This window comes from Eptesicus fuscus, chromosome 22 (genome assembly GCF_027574615.1).
Source record: "Eptesicus fuscus isolate TK198812 chromosome 22, DD_ASM_mEF_20220401, whole genome shotgun sequence".
In the NCBI taxonomy this organism is placed as follows: Eukaryota; Metazoa; Chordata; class Mammalia; order Chiroptera; family Vespertilionidae; genus Eptesicus; species Eptesicus fuscus.
This window is the reverse complement of record NC_072494.1, coordinates 22797196-22820726: the sequence shown is the minus strand read 5'-3', so window position 1 is coordinate 22820726 and position 23531 is coordinate 22797196. Positions and strand designations below refer to the sequence as shown.

General features: G+C 38.2%; 1 protein-coding gene and 1 pseudogene across 4 annotated transcripts in view; both read left to right on the top strand.

The window, feature by feature from the left end:
• ABL2 (ABL proto-oncogene 2, non-receptor tyrosine kinase) overlaps positions 1-23531 on the top strand; it is a 96974-nt gene that overhangs the window by 46143 nt on the left and 27300 nt on the right. Inside the window, exon 1 of one of the 4 annotated variants that reach the window (XM_008145894.3) lies at positions 21189-21350. The exons of the other annotated variants lie outside the window; for them this stretch is intronic. Within the exon in view, the coding sequence (XP_008144116.2) occupies positions 21239-21350 (112 nt within the window). The 5' untranslated portion in view covers positions 21189-21238. Of the gene's footprint in view, positions 1-21188; positions 21351-23531 lie in introns of those variants that run through there. 4 annotated transcript variants of the gene reach the window in all.
• LOC129147861 (28S ribosomal protein S10, mitochondrial-like) lies at positions 12833-13851 on the top strand (annotated as a pseudogene).

Here is a 23531-nt window from a genome sequence, read left to right as displayed (position 1 = left end):
GTAAATATCCTTGGGTGAGAATGGAAAAAAAAAACAAAACTACACTGTGGACTAAAGCTAAATGAAGTAATATTCATATATGTAATATATTTATTTCAAAGTATTTCAAACTGATTCTCAGGTAAACATACAAGTGCAGGGAATTTCACTGAGGAATATCAAAGAGGAACTAACTATAGTACTGGAAAAGCTTTGGGTTCATCATGTGTCTGTAAATGCAGGGGGTGGTAAGCTTATTTCTTCATCCAAGGTGAGGAGGTAGGAATAGGGGAATAATATGTTCCCAGAGTATGTAGGGAAGGGAAAGTCAAAGAGAGATAAAGGAAGAGAACTGTTAGAAGTGGAGGGAGGTTCTGCATAGGTCAGTATATAAAAAAAAAAACAGGGATTGTTTTCTTCTTTACATAAAGTTTTACATGAACATACACACACATTAAGGGGAAACTGTCATAAAAATGTTGGTTTACCAATACATACAAAACTTTTTTCCCCTTGCTTTAGTATTGTTTTTGTTTCAGAAAGAGCCTTAAGTGTCCTTGTAATTTTTTTTTGTCGTCATAATTTTAAAAAACAAACATCTGTTTTGCTTTTATATAGTCACATATCCAGTTGGTGTTCAGGTGTTATTCCTTTTCAGTTTGTTTGAATTAGTATCCAGATAAGACCTATTTATCACAATGATAATTTAATAATTGATATACTATTTAATAATATATAATATTTAATAATATATCTATTTACAATGATATAAACCTTAAATCTCTGTTGATCTGTAGGTTTTCTGCCTTCACATACTGTTTCGTGCAAAGGAAAGTGTTATTAATTCTAAAAAGGCTTTGACCCTTTGTAGTTCAAAAAAAATTTTGCTATGTTATTCTAATTATATCAGCTATTTCTTAGAACATGCTTTCAAAATATTTATTGATGATTTTGGAAGACTGCATATGGAAGTTACTTTTAATTGGAAAATTTCTTTATAACTTAAGATTTTTAATAGTTTTATAATGTTCAGATGGGGCTTGTTATATCCATTGTTATTACAATGCAAAGTTCCCCATAATATTCTAGGTGGACATGTGTCCGACCCTGTTAATTCAGTATCTTCAGAAGAGATATGCTTGCTTTTTTGGCTAAAGTTAAAATAGAGCTAGCCCTAATGTATATCTAATAGGGATAGGAAGAATAGGCTTTCTGGCTTGATTTCAGGAACACCAGCAGTGCTCCTCTGCCTACTAGCTATTGCCTAAAATTCCTTGGGGGAATTTTTTAAACTGTGCAACCTATTAAGATGTAAGCATTATTATAATGTTGGGGGTGAGATTATTTGCACATTAGTTTCTGTACATTTACCTCTTTATAGAAGTTACAAATCAGATTATCTTTAAATTTTATAGCTTATCTTTAAATTCTAAGGCTCTAGATCACAACTGTGCTAGAGACCTTACCTGGAGAAGTAAACACCCTTAGGTCCAGTGTAGTTAAAATAAATGGAATCTGTTCTCTTCCCCCTATTACTATCCTCTAATCAAAGATAAAATTACTCCAGCCCTTCAGATAAGAAAATACTGACTTGGGACAATCTGCATGTGCAGCTGTGTGTGCATACAGAGAGTCATGGGAGTGCCATGAGGGGTTAAAGTCCTTGGGATAGAAGAGGACAGATTCACAAGAGAGGCCAGGAAGGAGAGTGTACCAGTCCCTCAAGGCCCACTTCCCTAGGACCAGACCTAATTAAGGAGGTACCTTTCCTTGAAGTGTAGCATGTTCCAACTTTCAATTCTGTTTGTCTTTGTTTTTTTAATAATACTGATAACCTATTTATTATTTCTAATAAATATGAATTAATTTGCTTTTTTACTTTGCTGTGAATTATTTTGGGCTCCAGCTCTATGAATAGTTTTAGTGAGGAGAAAGGTATTTATTTGTGGTCTCTATTGGGATTCTTTTCTTTTCCTTGGAAATGTAACAGCTAGTAAGGAACATCTGTAACCAATGGTAGTTAAATTTGATGATTTTATTGTTCTTGTTCAGAAAAGAGAAAATAAATTATACAAGACTTTTCTGGGTACATGAAACATGAACATGAAAACTAATTCTTTCAAGTTGCGTGGAGTTCCTTACAGAATTTTATTTCTATTTCTTTGTATTTAGGTGTAGCATAATTAAGTACCTGTTGTACTTTATGATAGTGTAAAATGAACTTATTCTAACCAAATCTGTAATTTATCTTTTATCTTTTTTTTTTTTGTCCCCATAGTATGTAGCTAACAGTAAAACCATCCTGTTAGTACAGTCCAAAATGGGGTGTGGTATTAAAAGGTTAGTAAAATTGTCGGAGATTCTGCACAAATGGCCATTAGTTATAGAGCCAATCACTAATCATATTATATCAGAGCTATAATTCCTTAAATTCATAGGTACAGAGAACAAACTGACAACTGTCAGAGGGGAGAGGGGAATTGGGGGGCTGAGTGAAAGGTGAAGGGATTAAGAGAAGAAACATCATGGACACAGACAACAGTAGGAAGATTACAAGAGGGAAGAATAAAATCATCAAATTTAACTACCATTGGCTACAGATGGGGGAGAAGGTAGAAGAAGGTAACTGGGGCATAAATGGTGACGAAAGATACTTGATTTTGGATGGTGAACACAATACAATATACAGATGATATATTATAGAATTGTATACTTGAAACCTATGTACTTTTATTAACCAATGTCTCCCTAATTCAATAATTTCTTAACAGATCTATAGTCCCTTAAACAGAGTAGTTCAAAATTTTTGAATGATTGAGTGTTTCTGTTTTTATTAATTCATACTAATATAGATGATTTAAGTGCCCACTTTCTATTTCTTTGTTATTCTTAATTACAGTTATGTTAGGAAATTTTATTGTGGGTTTTTTTTTTTTCTTTTTGTTGTTGCTTTTTAGAGAGAAAGGCATTATTTAATGTTTGGTCTTCATGACTAATGTCAAGTAAATAATATTGACTAGGTGTTGACCTAAAAGGATTTGTGAAAAAGAAAGGGTTGCAACTCAGTGCATGCAAATGTGGCAAGCCACATCCACACTCTGGCCTGCATGCCAAGAATGGAGGGGCATTAATGGATGGGAAAAGGAAGTTCAGGGAAGGAGAAGCTAGAACCATAGAGCTTTATGATAAACATAGAGTTCTTCCTGTAGGGTTCTTGGGTGTAGGGTTCTTAACAATTAAGCCCTAGCTCCTCCCATAGGAATGTTATCTTAAAGTTCCATTAGTCTTTATCACTGAAGCCATCCACTTTTGTTACCAGGGTTTGCTATAGAGTTGGATAGGATTAAAACTGTATTCTTAAATAATTCAATGAGAACCACTTTAGGTTATTTTCTATATTTGACTTTCCTTCCCTTTTTCATAACTGTTTATTTAAATCCCTTGTTTTTGACTTTTGATGCCTTTCCTAGTGGTGGTAAGCTTGGTGTTTTGAGAAAGACTGGTTAAAATCTTTTTGTGTGCAAAGGAGTTTATGCTTTTTGTATTAAAAGGTTAGTAAAATTGCCTGGTATACTTTGATGATTTTCATTTGGAATTGCTCTTTAAAAATGATATTTAAGTCACCTTTCTCAATAATTAAGGCAAGCAGAAAATGGGAGAAATTTTAACTTGGAGATTTTTTAATGTTATCCAGTATAACCAAACAAATCTATTTAAAGATAGTTTTCAGATGAAATTAGTCTGTATCATTTTCTATGAGTATTGTGGAGAAACAAAGTCTTGGCTGCAAAGGACTCTTGAGTCAATAAATACATTAATCAATTCAGTGTTGATAGACTTTAATATATTACTTGGCCCACAGAGTAGATTTTACCATTGCTTATGGGATATTTTTGGCATTATTCATATTATTAAATGAACTAAAATTTGGCTGAAAATTTGAAGCCTCAACTGAACTAGTAAGTCAAGCTAGTTAGTGTAATATAACAGTGATTTTCCAACTTTTTTGTTCATATATTTTTTTAAAGAACTTCTAAAAGACCTAGGTGAGACGAGATTGCAGGATCCTATCTAATAAAAGAGTACTATGCAGATTGATCATCACTGCAACACACAATATAGCTGCCCCCATGTGGTCAAAGATCCTGCCCCCATGTGGACACAAGATGGCCACCACAAGATGGCCAGCAGGAGAGGGCAGTTGGGAGGCACCTGGCCTGCAAGGGAGGGCAGTTGAGAAGGACCAGGCCTGCAAGGGAGGGCAGTTGGAGGTGATCAACCCTGCAGGAGAGGGCAGTTAGGGGTGACCAGGCCGGCAGAGGAGGGAAGTTGGGGGCAAACAGGCTGGCAGCAGAGTGGTTAGGGGGTGATCAGGCTGGCAGGCAGAAGCGGTTAGGGGCAATCAGGAAGGCAAGCAGTTGGGAGCCAGCAATCCTGGATTGTGAGAGGGATGTCCGACTGCCCGTTTAGGCCTTGAGGGGTCCCATATTGGCGAGGGTACAGGCTGGGCTGAGGGCCTTTAGTGTTACTATAAAGAGGATAGCATGAGGGAGATTTATCATTTTTGTTTCTTTTACAAACAGGTAGTGATTATATGTATCTATACATGTATTAAAATTCATAGAACTTATTCACTAAAATAAAATGGCTGTCTATGCTCTTGCATATGTTTTGGGTGATATATGAAAACTTTTTCATCACAAGTTTAAATCATTGTAAGTTATATATTTTCAGTATGTTTAGTGACATTTTTAAGTTAATGTGTTATATCATTTAACAAAATGTGTCCAGGAATCTAAATACCACAGTGATTTATCATCCCATTATCCATTTTAAAATTACATGAACAGGCTCTTTATTAACAGCTGGAAGTTGTAAATTATTCCTATTTTTCTTTGGATTTATATTTCTTCTTCACTTCCCTCGTAGAATTTATCCTAATATTTTATTGATTACTCAAATACCATAAGAAGGATGAGAAACCACCACACAAAGCCTGTTAAGTCTCCAATTCAAAATTGGCACATTGCCCACACTGGTAGAGAAAGTCACATGGCCAAGACCAACATCCATGGGGCAGGAAAATATACTTGCCCATTCTTACGGGTAGGTAACTCCAGATTCTTTTGGTCAAGCATGTGGATCTGTAAGCTATAACATGGAGAAACTAAAAAATTGGGAACAATAATTCAACCTATCCTGTGCATTTTTAATGAGACGTTTAATGATATATAATATGGATGATATGTAGTAGAATGAGACAGCAAAATAGAGATCTGAGGCAGAGGAGTTAGCCAGGCAAAGTAGGGTTGGGGACAATGGGCAGAAAATGCTTGGGGCTGGGAGAACGATATTTGGGAAAATAAAAGGGTTTGGGGAACTATAGAGTTGAGTATGTCCAAAGTATAGGGTGAGAGGTGAGGTGTTTTATGCCATGTGAGGGATATAAGATTTTAACTTCAGTGCACTGGGAAAATTATTGGAATGTTTTAATCAGAGTAGGGGTGTAGTCAGGTTTTCTTGTGCTCTAGAAAAAAATCATTTTTGTCTGTTGTTTAATATTAGATTGATGATGAGTTGATAAGTGAATATGTTGTTTTATTGCAACTAGAGAAGCTTTATTTAACTACTAGAGGCCTGGTGCATGAATTCATGCACAGGTGAGGTCCCTCAGCCTGGCCGGTGATCAAGGCCTATGGGGGCGGAAGGGGGGGGTGGCTAGGCAGGGGACGTTGGCTATGGGAGCGCACTGACCACCAGGAGGCAGCTCTTGCATTGAGTGTCTGCCTCCTGGTGGTCAGTACAAGTCATAGTGACTGGTCGACCAGCCATTCTGGTCGTTCAGTCATAATGGTCGCTTAGGCTTTTATATATATAGATTATCTCCATGACCTAGTGTGTATTGTACAGATAAGAGACCAATGAGGTGACCATTGCAAAAGCCTAGGTGAAGAATGAAAATGGCCTAAACTCTGGTAGTGGACTTAGGGCGGAAAAGAGATACTGTTGAGCCACAGAGAACTAGGTTGAACTGTTTTCAGCCATTGAGTACATTTGGTTACATTCTCTCAATTATATATAATTTGAATATTAGAAAAAGGGCATTTTTTTTATTATATGTCCTCAATCTTGAATTTTATAGAACAGTGTGAATGTTAGCAGTGTATGTTAAAATGATTTGTAAATAGTAAAGTTTAATACAAATGCCAATTATTAATATTATGCAGGAAGTTCACTGAATTCCTTAGGAAAAGAATTGATAAGTGAATATGTTGTTTTATTGCAACTAGAGAAGCTCTATTTAACTATTATCTCCATGACCTAGTGTGTATTGTACGTATTTTCCATTTACCTATTCCCTTCCCTATAATCCGGAAAATTCAAAATACGTACATATTTGTCTGGAAAGAAAACCCAAACGTCTCTTGAAATTGTTACTGCTCTTTAATGCCTTCTGATTGCCAACAAGATAAATCTGAATTTCTTGGTGTGGCATTCAAGTTTCTCCAAGATATGGTCCTTACTATGTCTCCTACTTTAACTTTCTTAGCACTTCATTTCATGCACACACACCCTCCACACAAAATCAAACAGAAACCCTGGTGCCATACTAATTCTTTTTTTCAGTTTCCAGAATATACTATGTAGTTTGCTGTCTAATATTAATCGCCTTTCACTTTTACCTATTTCAGATGGTTGATATAATAAAAATGACTTGTGTATCTAAACTGGAGGTGATACACGAGGGCCAGATTTCATTTTTTCAGTTTACTGATAAACCCCTGGTGCTTTTTACATAGTGCTTGGCACAAAGTGGGTGTTCAATAAATATTTGAATAGTTAATACATTGATGAATTATTATTGAGAGTTAGGCATTTTAGAATTTCCTGTAGATTGAGATATTTTGTTTATGTGCACACACATTCACATAGATTCCATGCCCAGAAACATGTGTATGTGTGCAGTTGTTGCATGCTTCCATAGAGTCAGTGAAACAGCTGACTGCTTGGATTACAGAGGATTGTATTGTAGATCTTTAGGAATGATCGAGGTTTTTTGGTGAGTCCCTCTGTAGGAATGTCAGTTCTGAACTTGTATTGAAGTCATTGTACCAGGTGCTAGTCTCATTGACTTTGAGAATTCCCTGAGGAAAAGAGGACTGGCACATTCCTTTCATCCCTTAGATATTTTATTATCTTTTGCCAGAACAACATAGGCAATGATGTGTTTCTGCTAAGATGCAAAGATCTTGGAATGCTGAATTCCACAAATTTTATCTGTTTAGGAAGGATTTTAATTTCCTCTAAACTTGTGTCACAATTCTGAACAGAACAGTGTTTATATATAAATTAAATGTAGAAATTTCAGGTTCTGAAGTTAAGCTGCAAATTCTCATTTGTAGGTATTACTAAATTTTAGTGTTCTGTGATGATATACTTATGGTGTGATTTTTTAAAATTAAATTTATGGGGGTGACATTGGTTAATAAAATTATATAGGTTTCAAGTGTACATTTCTGTGATACATCATCTGTATACCGCATTGTGTGCCTACCATCCAAAGTCAAATCATCTTCTGTCACCATATATTTAGTCCCCTTAAATTTCCCCTACCCGCCTTCCCTCTGGTAACAACCATATTGTTGTCTGTGTCTATATGTTTCATACTAGCAAATAGAATATAACAATACATAAAAAAAAAAAATCCATCACAATCAAGTGGGTTCATTTCAGGGGCATTCCCTGGAATACTAGTCTATCGATGCTCAGTGGAAAGAGACTCAGAGAAAAGAAATCTGAGATACGCTCATGTTATACCTACCTTTTGGAGGGCTACTCTGAACATGAGTATATCAATGACTCTAATAAATTAGACATTCTCTGTTGTAGGGCTTTTATTCAGCATTTTCCCATTTTATTTAACTATGGAATACTTGGCCTGTGACATCTTACTAACCTATTTTATGGACTACACTTTGGGAAATACTGGCTTAACTTGTTACCCAAAATAGTGTGGCACATGATAAGTCTTTATAAGCATTTAAAAACATATTAACTCTTGTCTTGAGTTGGGTTATATAGCCGATCATATTCTTCTCTTTAAAAAGTGTTCTCTTTTTGTAACTTCTTTTCCCCATTTCTAAGGACATTCTAGGCAGTGGTTTGAAAGTTCGATTACTAGACCAGTAGCATCAGTATCACCTCTTAGTGAGATGAGAAATCAAAGTCTTGGTTACCACCCTAGGTCAACTGAATAAAAAACCTGGAGTGAGGCCCTATAATGTGTTTTTTAACAGGTGCTTCAGGTGATTCGTGTGTATGCTAGTGTTGGAGAACCCACTTTAGGGAATCATTCAGTTTGGGGTTTTATTATCAGAGCACCAAAATCTGAGACGGTTTGGATCATCTAGGTCTGACTGGGATTAATCAGAACACTTTTCTGTACTATCTGTTGATGCTGAAAACTTTGTAAAACACATTAGAACACTAATACAACAGTTGGACACATTTTATTGCCTTAGTAGTTTTACAGTTTCTGGTTGTGAAATGAATTCATTGGGAAGCCACCAGGAATTGAGAAGGTAGAGAGGGAAAGGAAAGGAAACATAAGAATGCATCATATTTAGTAAAAGTATGCTTTACAATTCTATTTCATAATGTACATGTTTGTATGCAAGCACATATTTTTCTTACTGTGGGTTATGGGTTGGGAGCATATAAAAGGAAGCAGATCTGTTGTAGAGGAATGAACACTGGATTCAAAGTATAAAAACAGGTTTGAGTACCACTCAGTTATGTCTTTTGTCAAAGCTCTATATATCGTAGGATTGTTGTAAAGATTAAATAGGCGGTTCTCAACAGGGGGCGATTTGCTCTCCAGAGGACATTTGACAACCTTAGAGACATTTTTGGTCATCACAGTTGGGGATAAGGTGCTATTTGCATTTAGTGGGTAGAGGCTAAGGGTGCTGTTAACCATACTACAGTTCACAGAGCAGCTCCCCAAAACAAAGAATTACCTAACTCAAATGTTAGTAGTGTCACAGTTGAGGAACCCTGGATTTAAATGATTATGCTTGAAAAGTTGTCATATAAGGTATATATTTGTTTTATTATTAAGAATATAATTTAAATATTTTAAAAAGACTTGCATCTCAGTATTATCTTTCAAAGATGAATTTTTATCATAAAACTAGAGGCCCAATGCAGGAAGATTTGTGCAAGAATGGGCCTTCCTTCCCCTGGCTGCCAGCACTGCCTTCACTCTGGCCAGAGCTGCCTTTTCCCTCCTGCCCGGAGCCACCTTTCTGCCTTCCCACTCTGCCCAGAGGCCTGGAGCGGCTGGAGTGGTGCAGAATGCCTGCGTCATCGCCATGGCGACGATGCAAGCATTCTGCCCAGCTGCTTGGCGCCTGCGTATGCAAATCAACCTGCCATCTTTGTTGGGTTAATTTGCATACTCACTCCTGATTGGCTGGTGGGCATTGCGAAGGTATGGTCAATTAGCATGTTACTCTTTTATTAGTGTAGATATAGTATATAGGGCAGATGAAGGAAATTGGAGCAAATCTGTATGATCTTGGATTAAGTTATTTACCTGACAGGTTTTTATGAGAATTAAATAATTAGATATGTACTAATTATATTCATCTAATATGTTAATTAGGTATATACTGATACATGTTCCAAAAGCCTAGCATTCAATTTAAGTAGTGTTTTGATATATATAGGAATGGTGCATAAGAGTATTCGTATAAGAAATGATTTGCATCAATACAAGCAGCTTCATGCCGAAACCCGTTTGGCTCAGTGGATAGAGCGTCGGCCTGCGGACTGAAAGGTCCCGGGTTCGATTCCGGTCCAAGGGCATGTACAAGGGCATGTACATCAACAGCTGGTTGATGTTTCTCTCTCTTCAATGTTTCTAGCTCTCTATCCCTCTCCCTTCCTCTCTGTAAAAAATCAATAATAAAAAAAAAAAAATACAAGCAGCTTTAGAGAAGTCTGTATCTAAATACATTAATTTAGTCCAGATTATTTGAGAGATTAATATAATTCTGTTAGTCTGTGTTAGCCAAGTATAAAAAAAGTGTAGCTACCCAGGACTTTTAATCAGAATTCAAATTTGTGGAACAATCTATCAGTACATTCTCTTTCCCATCTTTTAAACTTTTATTTATCTACATACACAGAGGACAAGCTCATCCAGTCTTAGGGCCTTAAATATTTGTTGTTGTTGATGATTTCCAAATTTATGTCTCTGGTCAAAACTTCTCTGAATTCAGACTCTTAAATTCAGCTGCTAATGCCATATCTTCCTTTGGATGTATAATAGGTTTCTTAAGCTTAATATATCCAAAATGGAGCTAACTAACTAAATGGGGTTGCTGTACACCCTTTAAACTATTCCTCTGGTCTCCATCTAATTTTTTTTCTGTCCTGTGATTTTTACCCCACATCATAAATTAGGCCAGTGCTAATGGCGAACTTTACTATGAGACATAGTACACATAGTCATGTGAATACATAGTATTCACATAGTACTTATAGTTCTGTGTATTCACAGTTTGATACTGACAGATATAGTAAAAATAACTTTAATATAGAGTTTTATTAACTAAGATATATCATTAAAATTTTTCAGTAATTTTGCAATTTCAGTGATAGTTTTTTAGGCTGGAGAGAAATAGAGGATTCAGCAATGAAGTAACAGATTGAATGCTGAGTTTTTTATAGATTATTTGAACAAAAAATGTGTATTAATATGAACTTTAACCAAAAGAATTTTGTAATTTAAAGTATGGTTTTTTCTTATTACCTCTAACACTTACGCTGTAGGGAGAATTCTGTTGCTTTGGATAGCCAGCAGTCTCTGAAATAAGGGTAATGAATAAGGTCTTTGTTTCCCTTAGCTAAGTCAATTGGAAATATGTGAGTTCAGCCAGCAGGAAATAGCTTGTAGCCAGGACTCAAGTATAGGGAGTGTAGTATATATACACATGGACATGTCACTTCATAGATACTGTAAAACTAGCTCCATGGGTCTGAAACAGGAAAAACCAGCCTTTTGATTTTTAGCATCACATGAAAAGATTGTTATGTTGCTATTTGCAGGACAGTGACATGCATCCTGAAGGGTAAGGTTGGAGAACCTTTAGAACTGTAAGAAATACCTCCTACTGCATACCCACATATACATTACTTTTTGTGTGTGAGATGGTTGTGAGGTGAGTCATATACTAAGGAAAGACTTTTGTCTGCTCATCTTTGGAGGAGAAATCAAAAGGAAAGACAGTCTATTTTGTTTTGATCTAAATAAGATTGTTCAAAGAAGTGATGAAAGTTGTACAGTTAATTAGAGAAAAGGTTATTTGTTAAGATGCATTCTAAGTTCAGGCATGACCTATACAAATTTTTAAAACTCTGAGTCATTGTGCATTAACTCTGGAAAAATGTGTGATTACTCAGCTGCCGGGAGTAAATGATGAAATTTCCAGTCCTGTGATGAATGGATTGGTTGGTAAGCACATATTTAACATTCTAATTAGTTTCTTAGGTTTGACTCTTCAATATTATCCTATGTATGAACAGATGGACCAAGGTCATTCCACCTGGGGAGTCTGGCTCTCTTCAGATTCTTTTGCAGAAGGATAGAGAGACTTGCCTCAGTGTTTTTGTACTACTCTCTTGAATAAGGGAGGCAGCCTGAACTAGTGAAAGGAGCATAGGCTTTGGTGTGAGACAAGACCTAGGGTTTTGAATCCTGGCTTTACCAACTCGTTAAGTTATTTAATATTTCTGAGCATTTGTATATTAGTTCTTCGGGGCTATAGATAATGATATTATAAATTATGACATATCAGTAGGAAGACTTTGAGTCCAAAGTATGTTGTTATCTGTGGTTTTGTAATTAGAGAAAGGTCCCACTCTAACAGGAGCAAATGAGCCCTTTAAGTGTTTGGAGGTTTTGGATAATGGAGCACACAGTCTCAGCCAGAGTGACAACTTATTTACAGTGGTTTGTGACCCTCCAAAGCTCAGTGCTACTCTATAAAATCTCATCCTTTTGGATTTAATTTCTTTTGTTAGGGAAAATTTGAATTAAAATCAGTAAATTAAATTTATTTAGATTAGTTTAGGTTAAATTTAATTTTCAGAGTAGTGTTATGGTCCCTAAAGTTAGTACACACTTTTCTTAAATCCAATAAATCTTTATTAAGCATCTTTGGACTCTGCCATTCAAAAAGTGTAGTGTCATTGGTTAAGTTATTTAAATATCTGAGTGGACAATTTTCATTTGTAAAACAGGGGGAAAAAATGGTTAAGTGCATTATAGAGTCCTTAAATGAGATTATATGCATGCAAAATGCTTAGTGGAGACCTTGACATTATAACTGAAAACTTTAGTTCTTTCTGTATAATCTAAAAGGGGTGCTAAATCCATTAAAAGGTAAGGATAAATTTATTGGGTTCAAGTTGAAGATTTGTATGGCTAAAATAAGTCAGAGGTGTAGAATCTATGTATATACTAGTAAAAGCCTAATATGCAAATTGTCCCCATGGGAGTTCGACCGGGAGACAGTTCACTTGCTATGACATGTGCTGACCAACAGGGGGAGACGTGGAACGAAAGAAGGCCCTGCCAGCAGCTGGGAAAGGGAGGCCCCAGTCAGCAGTAAGCAGCTGTCAGCCAGCAGCCAGGGAAGGGAGGCCCCGGCTGGCAGCCAGAAGGCCCCCGATCGGCCCTAATTGTTGGCCAGGCCTAGGGACCCTACCTGTGCACGAATTTCATGCACTGGGCCTCTAGTTAAAAATAAGCAACTGAAGGATCTTGGGACGTCGACATGGCAACATGGTGGCACTAGCTGCGCTCGGGGCCCTGTGCCTGTGTCTCTGGCAGGAAAGCTTAAAGGAAAAACAGATACTAGCTTGGATGCACTCTCAATTAAGGCAAATTAAATATATATAGTACCATAGTACCATGTTTCCTACAACTAGAAGTTTTGATCCACTAGGGGGAGCTGACAAGGATTTGGAAAAGCTGGATTGTTGAGTTATGAGGCACAGTAATGGTGTAAAATGGATGGTTCGAGGGATTTTTTTGTAAACAGTTCTAAGAGCAGTACAGCCAAAAATGGTGGCTTTCTTCTCAGTTCCAGTATGAAGTGGGTACAGTTTTCAAACCTACATGTTGATGTTCCCAAGGATTTGACCAAGCCTGCGATAACTATTTCTGATGAACCAGACACATTGTATAAGCACCTGTCAGTTTTAAATATATTTTATTGATTTTTTACAGAGAGGAAGGAAGAGGGATAGAGAGTTAGAAACATCGATGAGAGAGAAACATCGACCAGCTGCCTCCTGCACACCTCCTACTGGGGATGTGCCCGCAACCAAGGTACATGCCCTTGACCGGAATTGAACCTAGGACCTTTCAGTCCGCAGGCCGATGCTCTATCCACTGAGCCAAACCGGTTAGGGCAGCGCCTGTTAGTTTTAGTAAAAGGCCATGATAAGGCTGTGTTGGACAGTTATGAATAATGTGCCGTGCTTGCTGCTAAAGAACTTGGTATCTCTATTGAAGTATATGAACCTCCAAGGAAAATAGAGCGATTTACTCTTCTCAAATCAGTGCATATTTTCAAGAAGCACAGAGTTCAGTATAAACTGAGAACACTTTACAGATGCTTAGAGCTAAAACATCTAACTGGAAGTACAGCAGATGTCTACTTGGAATACATTCAGCAAAACTTACCTGAAGGAGTTGTCATGGAAATTACAAAGACAAAATTAGAACAGTTACCAGAACACATCAAGAAGCCAATCTGGGAAAAGATAACAGAGGAAAAGGAAGAAAGCTGGTCATAAAGTCTCAGAGACTAGTTGTGGGGTTTTGAATGAGGGTGGGCCAGCCATGTGGACTGAAGTGGAGGGTGCTGCCAGTTGAGATGGTTCTCTGTTGAGTCCACATGTCTGTCTGATCATGGGCAGCAGGGGATAGAGCATTAAGGATACAATGGACTGTAGTGAAAGAACCAATTAATCTGTCTTTTATACGTGTCATCATTTCAGTTCTGATTTTACCAAATGTGAGTAAATCATTTTGACCACAAAAAAAAAAAAAAAAGCAACTGAAGAGGCTCTAAAATATTGCAAGATTAATTCTCTTTAGGTCAGTTAGTAATCGTAGTTAATGTCCTTTCTTCTTAGCTTGGATGCACTCTCAATTTGAGTGTATCACCCAACAATCAACATGGCATTTTAATCACTACTATGCTGGGTATTTCCCTTTGTCTATTTAATTCCTGTATTATCTTTCAAATGGTAGTTCAAGTTCTTAGATTCTCCTTGGATCTGACTTCTCTGACCATTTCTGATTAAGTAATCTCTTCCTTTGCCTAAAACGGCAACTGTTGTACTAAACTAAGACACCTTCTATAGTGTATTTACTATAATTATTACTTCCTTTTTTGTTTTTTTTCCTCTAATAAGATGAAATTTCTACAAGTACAGAATCATTATGCCTCTCTGTCCAATAAAACCCAGCAAAGTGCTTTGCTAATAAATAATGATTAGTAAAAAGGATTGCTAATTTAATAACTCTGAGACTTCCTGTCACAAAATAAAAAAACTGGCCCGGCTGGCATGGCTTGGTGGTTGAGCGTCAACCTAGGAACCAGGAGGTCACCGTTCAATTCCCCATCAGGGCACATGCCCAGGTTGCAGGCTCGATCCCCTGTAGGGGGTGTTAAGGAAGCAGCCGATAAATGATTCTCATCATTGATGTTCCTCTCTCTCTTTTTTTCTCTCTCTCTCCCCCCCCTCCCTCCTTTTCTTAAACCAATAAAAAATATACTTAAAAAATAAAAAAGCTATAATGGCATCTCTTCTCTTTCTCTACACGAATGTTTCTCTTAGATTTAAAAAAAGCTTATTAACTTTAGGGATCTTTTTGTAATGAGGGGCCAGTATTTGTTCCTAAAGCCTTGAGCTCACAAAGGGAAAGGTAAAGTGGTGAATGCTGAGAGTAAAGTATCATAGTGATGCTCTCCTTTCTTCTTAGAATTCTAGCCAGCTGCTATGTTGGGAGGGTGAGCCGCAGGGTTAGTAACAGGCAGGGACATGGCAGCTGCCACCTTAGAGATCATCTGGTTCTGACACCAGCTTTGTTTCTTCATCTCAGTAATAATGGAGCTGAATGTATTTTAAGATCTACAATTAGATCCTGAAGTACTTTGTGCCCACCTCTCTGCAATGCTCTCTTTAATGCTGATATGAAAAAGGGATAGGTGGTCTGTTGTGGGTTAGTTTACCTGTTATAAAAGTGACAGCTCCATTTGTGAGGTATTTGAAATTTAGGGCCTACAGTAGGAAGAATCAATATTTTTTCTTTGTTATATCTAGAGATAGGAGAAACACGAAGTATTTTGTAATTTCCCATTTGTTGATTTTTATTTACTGCCCGTGCTTCTGACAGCTTGCAAAATGGGAAATATAAACAACAAAATAAATGGGAAATGTTCTACCTTACTAGCAGTGAGTTTCAAATTTAAACAAGTAACTGCTCTTTGTCTTTAAAATAGATAAGCACCATTGTGAAGTGAGCATTCTCACATAGTTCATGAGTATAAAGAGAACATTTTTTGGAAAGTGGTTTGGAAATATGTATCGTGAGTCTTTTTTTTTTTTTAAATAAATCTTTATTGTTCAGATTATTACAATTGTTTCTCCTTTCTTTCCCCCATATCTCCCCATCACCCAGTTCCCTCCCCCCCGTTGTCCTTATCCATAGGTGTATGATTTTTGTCCAGTCTCTTCCCATACCCCCCACACAGACACCCCTTTCCCCCTGAGAATTATCAATCCACTCCCATTCTATGCCTCTGATTCTATTATGTTCACCAGTTTATTCTGTTCCTCAGATTTTTAATTCACTTGATTTTTAGAATCACTTGTTGATAGATATTTGTTGTTCATAATTTTTATCTTTACTTTTTTCTTCTTTTTCCTCTTTTTAAAGAATACCTTTCAGCATTTCATATAATACTGGTTTGGTGGTGATGAACTCCTTTAGCTTTTTCTTATCTGTGAAGCTCTTTATCTGCCCTTCAATTCTGAATGATAACTTTGCTGGGTAGAGTAGTCTTGGTTGTAGGTTCTTGCTATTCATCACTTTGAATATTTCTTGCCATTCCTGTCTGGCCTGCATAGTTTCTGTTGAGAAATCAGCTGACAGTCGTATGGGTGCTCCCTTGTAGGTAATTAACTGTTTTTCTCTTGCTGCTTGTAAGATTCTCTCTTTGTCTTTTGCCCTTGGCATTTTAATTATGATGTGTCTTGGTGTGGTCCTCTTTGGATTCCTCTTGTTTGGGGTTCTGTGCGCTTCCTGAACTTGTAAGTCCATTTCTTTCACCAGGTGGGGGAAGTTTTCTGTCATTATTTCTTCAAATAGGTTTTTAGTATCTTGCTCTCTCTCTTCTGGCACCCCAAAAATTCGGATATTGGTATGCTTAAAGCCATCCCGGAGGCTCCTTATGCTGTCCTCACACTTTTGGATTCTTCTTTCTTTCCGCCTCTCTGGTTGGGTGTTTTTTTCTTCCTCATATTCCAGCTCTTTGGTTTGACTCTTCGGGTGCGGTGGTCTACTCTGTATATTCTTTATTTCAGACAGTGTATGCATAATTTCTGACTGGTCCTTTTCCATTTTTTTGGTATTCTCATTTAGGTCCTTGAAGGTCTCTTCAAGTTTCTCAGCGGTTTTTAGAAGATTCTTGAGTAACCTTATAAATATGGTTCTGAACACTGTGTCGTCCATTAGTTTGCTTTCATCTATTTCTCCTACTTGTGACATACTTCGATGTCTCCACATTTTGGCTGCCTCCCTGTGTTGATGGAGTGGCTTTGTGTGGTCGGTGACCTATAGGGGCCGGTAGCTCAGCTTCCCCACTCACCCTAGGTGGTTGCTCTTGGTACTCCCTTTTGTGGGCTGAGTGGAAAGTCTTGGTGTAGTTAAAAGCCCTGATTGCTGTTGGTACACTGGGAGGAATTGACCTCCGGTTCAATTGGCTGTGAGGGCCTGCTGTGTCTATAACAGAAGAATTGCTGTGCTGGAGACACAGTAGGGCTTTGGTGCTCACTGAGTCTGCCTCTTGAATGTGTCCCTTATGAGAGTGGTTGAAATCTGGTGTCGTCCACACCGACAGAAAAGTCACTCTCACTCTCCGACCGATGGCCGAGAGTCCCATAGGCGTCTGGGTCCCCCGCGTGTCCCCAGAAACTGGAGTTCAGAGTGGTTGGGATTGTTGGTATCACTGGCGGGAGTTGATCTCCAAGCCAGTTGGCTGTGAGGATCAGCAGTGTCTCCACTGGGAGAGCTTCTGTGCTCAGCTTGGATGGGGCGGAGTCTCAGAATGGCACACACAAACTTGGTTTCCGTCTGCGCTGCCCTAAGAGGGCCGGTTCCTCCGTGCCCTAATCAATGGCTGCGCGCCTCTGAGAGAAGGCTGCTCTCAAGCCTCGCCTGCTGCCAAACAGCCCAGTTTCTCCCCGACCGCAGCTGGATTTCAGTGCAGTCAGGAGGTTTTGTTTTTCTCCCAAATGAGAAAGCTAGCCACGCAGCGTCTGCTGCCCTCCCTCTCCGCGCGCTGCGAGCAAGCCTGCCGTGTATTCAGCCGCCCGCCCTTTCCGCGCTCACGGATCTCCGCACCTCCACAGCTCCTGAGGCTCAGCGTCCCCCTCTCTGTTTTTCCTCTAGTTGTAGGTTTTCCACTCTGCCAGCTTTCCAGTGGTTCTGGATGGTATGCGCTCTGTTTTCCAGTTGTAGTTTCAAAATTGTGGTAGGCAACAGTTAGGTGTTTACCTTATGCCGCCATCTTGGTTTCTCCTGTATCATGAGTCTTAAAATGTCTTTGATTTGAAAATTTGCCCTAATGAGATACTGCTAAATAGAGAAAAATTGGGGGGTCTCTTTCTGTTTGATCTCTAAATGTGGGAGTACTTCAAGGCTTGTCCTGGATCCTGCCTCTTGAGTGTGTCGCTTGTGGACATGTAGAGTTATAATCTGGTATGGTCTGAAGCTGTCCACCAGATGCACTGGCTCTGGGGCCTCCAGGGAGATGCAAAGTCAGCCACTGCCTGGGACCACCTGGCAGGAGTTATCCAGCAATCTGCAGAAGGCTGTTATTTGTATTGGGGTTGGAAATGCCCTGGCGAGGCTGAGTTGTGAAGTAAGGCAGACTGGTGCTAGTGCCTGGTCTTTGGCCTCATATTGATAGGTATGGGGTATGCTGACGCCAGTTGCTGCTTGTTTAAGAGATTTTAGGAAAGTCTGAAGCCTGAGCCAGGATAGGCTATTCATATGGAAAAGCCATTGCAAAAGTTTGGGTGAGGCTGCAAGTTGGGTGGGGCGGGGTCTTGGGGAATTACCAGGGTGGAGCGAAAAGTGTGAGCCATGCTGATGGAAACAGAAATGCCTGCCAGTCAGCTCTGCAAGGGGGTGAGGTTCCAGTACAGAAACAATGACCCCTGCGAGCACCTCCATTTGGAAAAAAGCCACCTTGAGTTCCTGCCCTGATGCCAGACAATCCAGTTCCTCGCTGTATGTGTCTGGTTTCCCCAGTGATGCTCCCCAATGCTGGAGCTCAGAGGGACTGTATAAGTCTGTGTGCTGGCCCTTTAAGAGGGACTGCTGGAGTCTCCAGCAGCCTCTGTTTCACTCAGTCACAATCCCCACTGGTTTTTACAGCCTGAAGTTACAGGGACTTCTCTTCCCAGCTCAGGGGTCTGGTGTGGGGCTGGGACCCCTTGCTTCTTTCTCATGGGAGGCCTCTGCGAGGTATCCCTTCGGATTAAAAACACTTCACGTGGGTGTCAGACCAGCCTGTTTTGTGCCTCCACCCCTCCTACCAGTCTCAGTGTGCTTTCTTCTTTACTTCTCTAATTGTAGGACTTCCATTCAGCCAGCTTTTCAGGCCGCCCGGAATGATGATGGTTCTGTATTTTAATTGTAGTTTATCTTTCTCTTTTTATTGATTTCAGAGAGCAAAGAAGAGGGAGAGAGAGAGAGAGAAACATCAATGATAAGAGAGAATCATTGATTGGCTGCCTCCTGCATGCCCCACTGTTGGGATCAAGCCTGCAAGTCAGGCATGTGCCCTTGACTGGAATCGAACCTGGGACCCTTCAGTCCACAGGCCAATGCTCTATGCACTGAGCCACACCAGCTAGAGCTATTTTAGTTGTAATTTTGATGTGGTTGTGGGAGGGGGTAAGTACTGGCATTTACCTACACCACCATCTTGGTTCTCCTAGCATAATGTTTTCAAGGCCCCTCTATGTTGCAGCTTTTATAAAAAATTCATTTCTGCCCTAACTGGTTTGGCTTAGTGGATAGAGCGTCAGCCTGCAGACTCAAGGGTCCCGGGTTCGATTCCGGTCAGGGGCATGTACCTTGGTTGCGGGCACATCCCCAGTGGGAAGTGTGTAGAAGGCAGTTGATCGATGTTCTCTCTCATTGATGTTTCTAACTCTCTATCCCTCTCCCTTCCTCTCTGTAAAAAATAAATAAAATATATTTTAAAAAATGTATTTCCTATGGTTTAGTAACATTCCATTGTATCTATATACCACATTTTGTTTATCTAATCACTTCTTTACTCCTGGTTATAAAGTTTTCGATAACGTAATTATTAATTATTGGTAATTTAAATAGCAGATTTACTGATTAAATAATAAATCATATGCTCTAGAATCCATACAATCTATATAGATATGTAGAGAGCATAGACTATGGAGTTTCTTTTTCTTATATATATATTTTTATAATCTAAGGAAGGAAAAATTTAACCTAGTATTTGAAATTCTGAGTCATTAACTGAGATAACCATTAGTCATTTATGTTAACAGAACTGGTTTTATAAAGGTTAATTTTATTAAAAGTATAAGCTTTGTTTAAACTAATAATTACTGCCATCAAAGTCATTCTTCCTCTAAGGTTACATTATAATTTTGTTTCAGCTTTATTGAAGGTTATTTCAATCCTGCTATCCTATCATTTTACCTTGTTACCTTTATTGACCTGGAACCTGGCTCAGTGGTACATAGTAAGGTGCTTAATAAATATATATCAAATCAGTGAGTGTTTTCAGCTGTATAGTTACAAACATTCTTGTATTATTTTTGTAGATTATACCAGTAAATTCATTTGTTATTTGTAGGTGTTACTAGTTTAATTTTCATAAGATAGTCTTATTTTCATATTCTTAAATTTTATTTAACTTTGTTCCTATATATTAAAAAAGATTAGGCTTTGGCTTTTAAAAGTTTTAGCACTGAAAAGTTTTCAACACTATTATGCCATGTTTTTAAACCTTTATTAAGCTACTTAGGCCCCAGGGATCGGGCCTAAGCCGGCAGTCAAGACATCCCTCTTCCAGTCCAGGGCTCTCGCAGTCTGGGACCCCTCGCTCCTTACTGCCCGCCTGCAGCGGAGGCGGGAGAGGCTCCCACCATCACTGCTGTGCTCGCTAGCCGTGAGCCCGGCTTCTGGCTGAGCAGAGCTTCCCCTGTGGGAGCGCACTGACCACCAGGGGGCAGCTCCTGTGTTGAGCGTCTGCCCCCCTGGTGGTCAGTGTGTGTCATAGCGACTGGTCGTTCTGCCTTTCGGTTGATTTGCATATTAGGGTTTTATTATATAGGATAGAGTCACACTGTTAGTGAAAGGAGTACTTTCCAGGCTTCTGTGTTTATGAATCAGATTGTAACTATTTCTTTGGCTTTGGGTTTGTGGTTTCTTGAACTAATTTAAGTGATGCAAAAGATGAGTCTCCTTAGGCGTTTCCTTTTTTAAAAAAGTGTAATTGGTGTTTTATTGTAAACAGATTTTCTCCAAGGAAAACTTTTCATCATCCATTATGAATGAAATCCCATCTATATATACCAGTCCCTATATATTTTATTATTTGCTACCCATATGTGTGGGTTTTTACTTATTTGTTTTTGTGGGTTTTTTCCAAAAGAGTTCCTGTGGTTTTGAAGTAACTATTCTGACTCAATATTTTGCTAATTGCTAATATTTTCCTTTTGATATCCCCAACCTACTTTGGCATTTGTAAATTCTTACACTTCTATTGGTTCCCTCTGGCCACTGGGTGTATGACTCAGTGTCACATGCATGTGGTATTACTTGTCAGAGTGGAATTCTAAGACTTCCTCATGACATAGAACAGTTTAACTTTCGTGCTTCTTGGGCAGAGAAATGGTCCTGGGCACAGTTCTCCTTCCACCTGATAGTTATGGCAGAGATCAGGACACGTTGCTTTGCTGCCTGTGCAGTGAGGCCTCAGAAACTGCTCTACCCACCTTAACAGGTATGATTCGGAGGTGATAGTTTGGGGGAGGGTAGATAAGCACAGTAATCAAGTGTGAATGGAGATCTCAAAAAAATGAATCGTATCTATTACTGTCTTTTTTCTTAGCCAGTGGTAGTGTGCGCGCGCGTGTGCGTGTGTGCGTGTGTGTGTGTGTGCGTGTGTGTGTGTGTGTGTGTGTGTGTGTGTGTTTTCTGGTATTTTACAGTAGGACCTCAATAAGTACTTATTGAAAAGAATAAATGAGTAATATGTAGTATTTTGTGATCTTAAGATACATGTGGCTTGATATGAAGAACTTAAACTATTTTTTGAGAATTGTTGAATGATTTATCCAACCACCTTAAATAATTTTGAAGAGGTATTATAAAGTATTAGCTTATAGGAGAATATGCAGTTTGGTAAAGTAGAATTCTGGCAATATAAGTGTTTGTAAAATACTTGGAAATGCCTAAGCTGAAAATTTGTATATTAATTTTTCTAATTTGTACCTGACAGATTTCTAATTAAATTGATAAAAGCTATTGAATGACTAATTGGTGAAAAGTGTTTTTAATACAGTTAAATATTAAATTTATCTCTGAATTTGAGTTTGAGTTTTAATCTGGATTTTAACTTGTTTAATCCTGATAATTTACTTTGTATAAGCTATTTTTATGTTTAGCCTTATTTTTATTGTATCCTGCAAGTGTATCAGTAGAAAAAGGTAATAAAACTACCTTTTATTAATACTCAGAATGTATTTCTGCTACCTGTGTCTTATATTCTATATATGAAAATTGGTCTTTTTTTGTCTCATCTAAGTGTGATCTACCCTATAACAATGATTAATAAATTATCTATCTTCCTATCTAAGGTACCTAATGTGTAGTAGTCACTTCACATTGTTCAAAAATAAAACATTTCCAGACTACACACTTGAATTTGGGTGGGTGCAGGACATTTGAATCATGTGTATGTTTTTCTGTTTTAAACTGTTGAGGAAAGTGGTATAGACTAGATGCACTGGATAGCACTGAAACATTTACTACTTGCTTTTCCTGTGGGTTTTTTTTCTGTCTTTTTTACCTTTATTTTTTAGCTTGTTCTCCTCATTTAGTTCTTTAAGTCTTTATGATTTAATAAATGTTCATTCTTGGCCTCAGGAAAATGTTAGGATGTTGTTTTGTCTTTGAAAAATTTTCCCTTTGTTTTGTGCTAGAGGTAGGATGGCGTTTCTGTGAATATCCGGTGCAGACGGATTGTACGGAAAGTTGACCCTTAGTTTTCTGAGAACAAAAGACTGAGCGGGGAAAAAAGAAGGAAGGAAGGAAATAAGATCTTTTGACTTGATCATAAAGGTTATAAAGCCAGAGATGGGGAGAAGGAGAGTGGGGGAATAAAAAGGATTGTTTTCCATTATGGTTCTTTAGTACTTTGGCTTCAAAAATTACTTTTATCCTGTTTTTATTATTTTGTATACTTGAGAAATGTACATTACTGTTTGGTCTGAATACAGGATGAGCAAAAGTAGGTTTATAGTTGTTCATATGGAAAATAATATAATAATAAATAATACAAGAATAAACTGTTTTGCATACTCATAACTGTACTTACCCTGTATATCTTTTAAGTTTATATAAGATTGTGCCGTAGGTCTCATTCTCTTTTCTCCTTTTGTCAAATAACATGGTTTTTAGGAAGCTGACTTGCCTTTAACAATCCTCCTTTGAGTTTGTTGGGAGTTCCTCTTCAGTACATGTGAACTACATTTCATAGACATGTCTTGCACATTGACAGTCTGTCACTCTACTGTCTTCTGTGCAGAATTCCTGTTCATCCAATTTTAATGCTTTCTCTTCTCTGAAACCTTTACTGACTTCAGAGCTTTGTGTTCTATTTCGTCCTCTCGGAGCATCCTCTGAGTACATGATTCATTTATACAACATCTTTTTTGAGAGCCCCTTATATACATGCACTATTCTGGGTGCTTATAATTTATCAGTGACCAAAGCAGAGAGAAATCTCTGTCCTCATAAAACTGGTATTCTGGTTGAGGGAGTTAGCTTAATACACATGAATATAATAAAAAGTAAATTATATATTTTGTGGTATTAAGAGCTTTGGAGAGAAATACATTGGGAAGGGAGATACAGAGAATGCGTGAGTGTTGTCAGGAATAGATGTATTTTAAAATAAGAC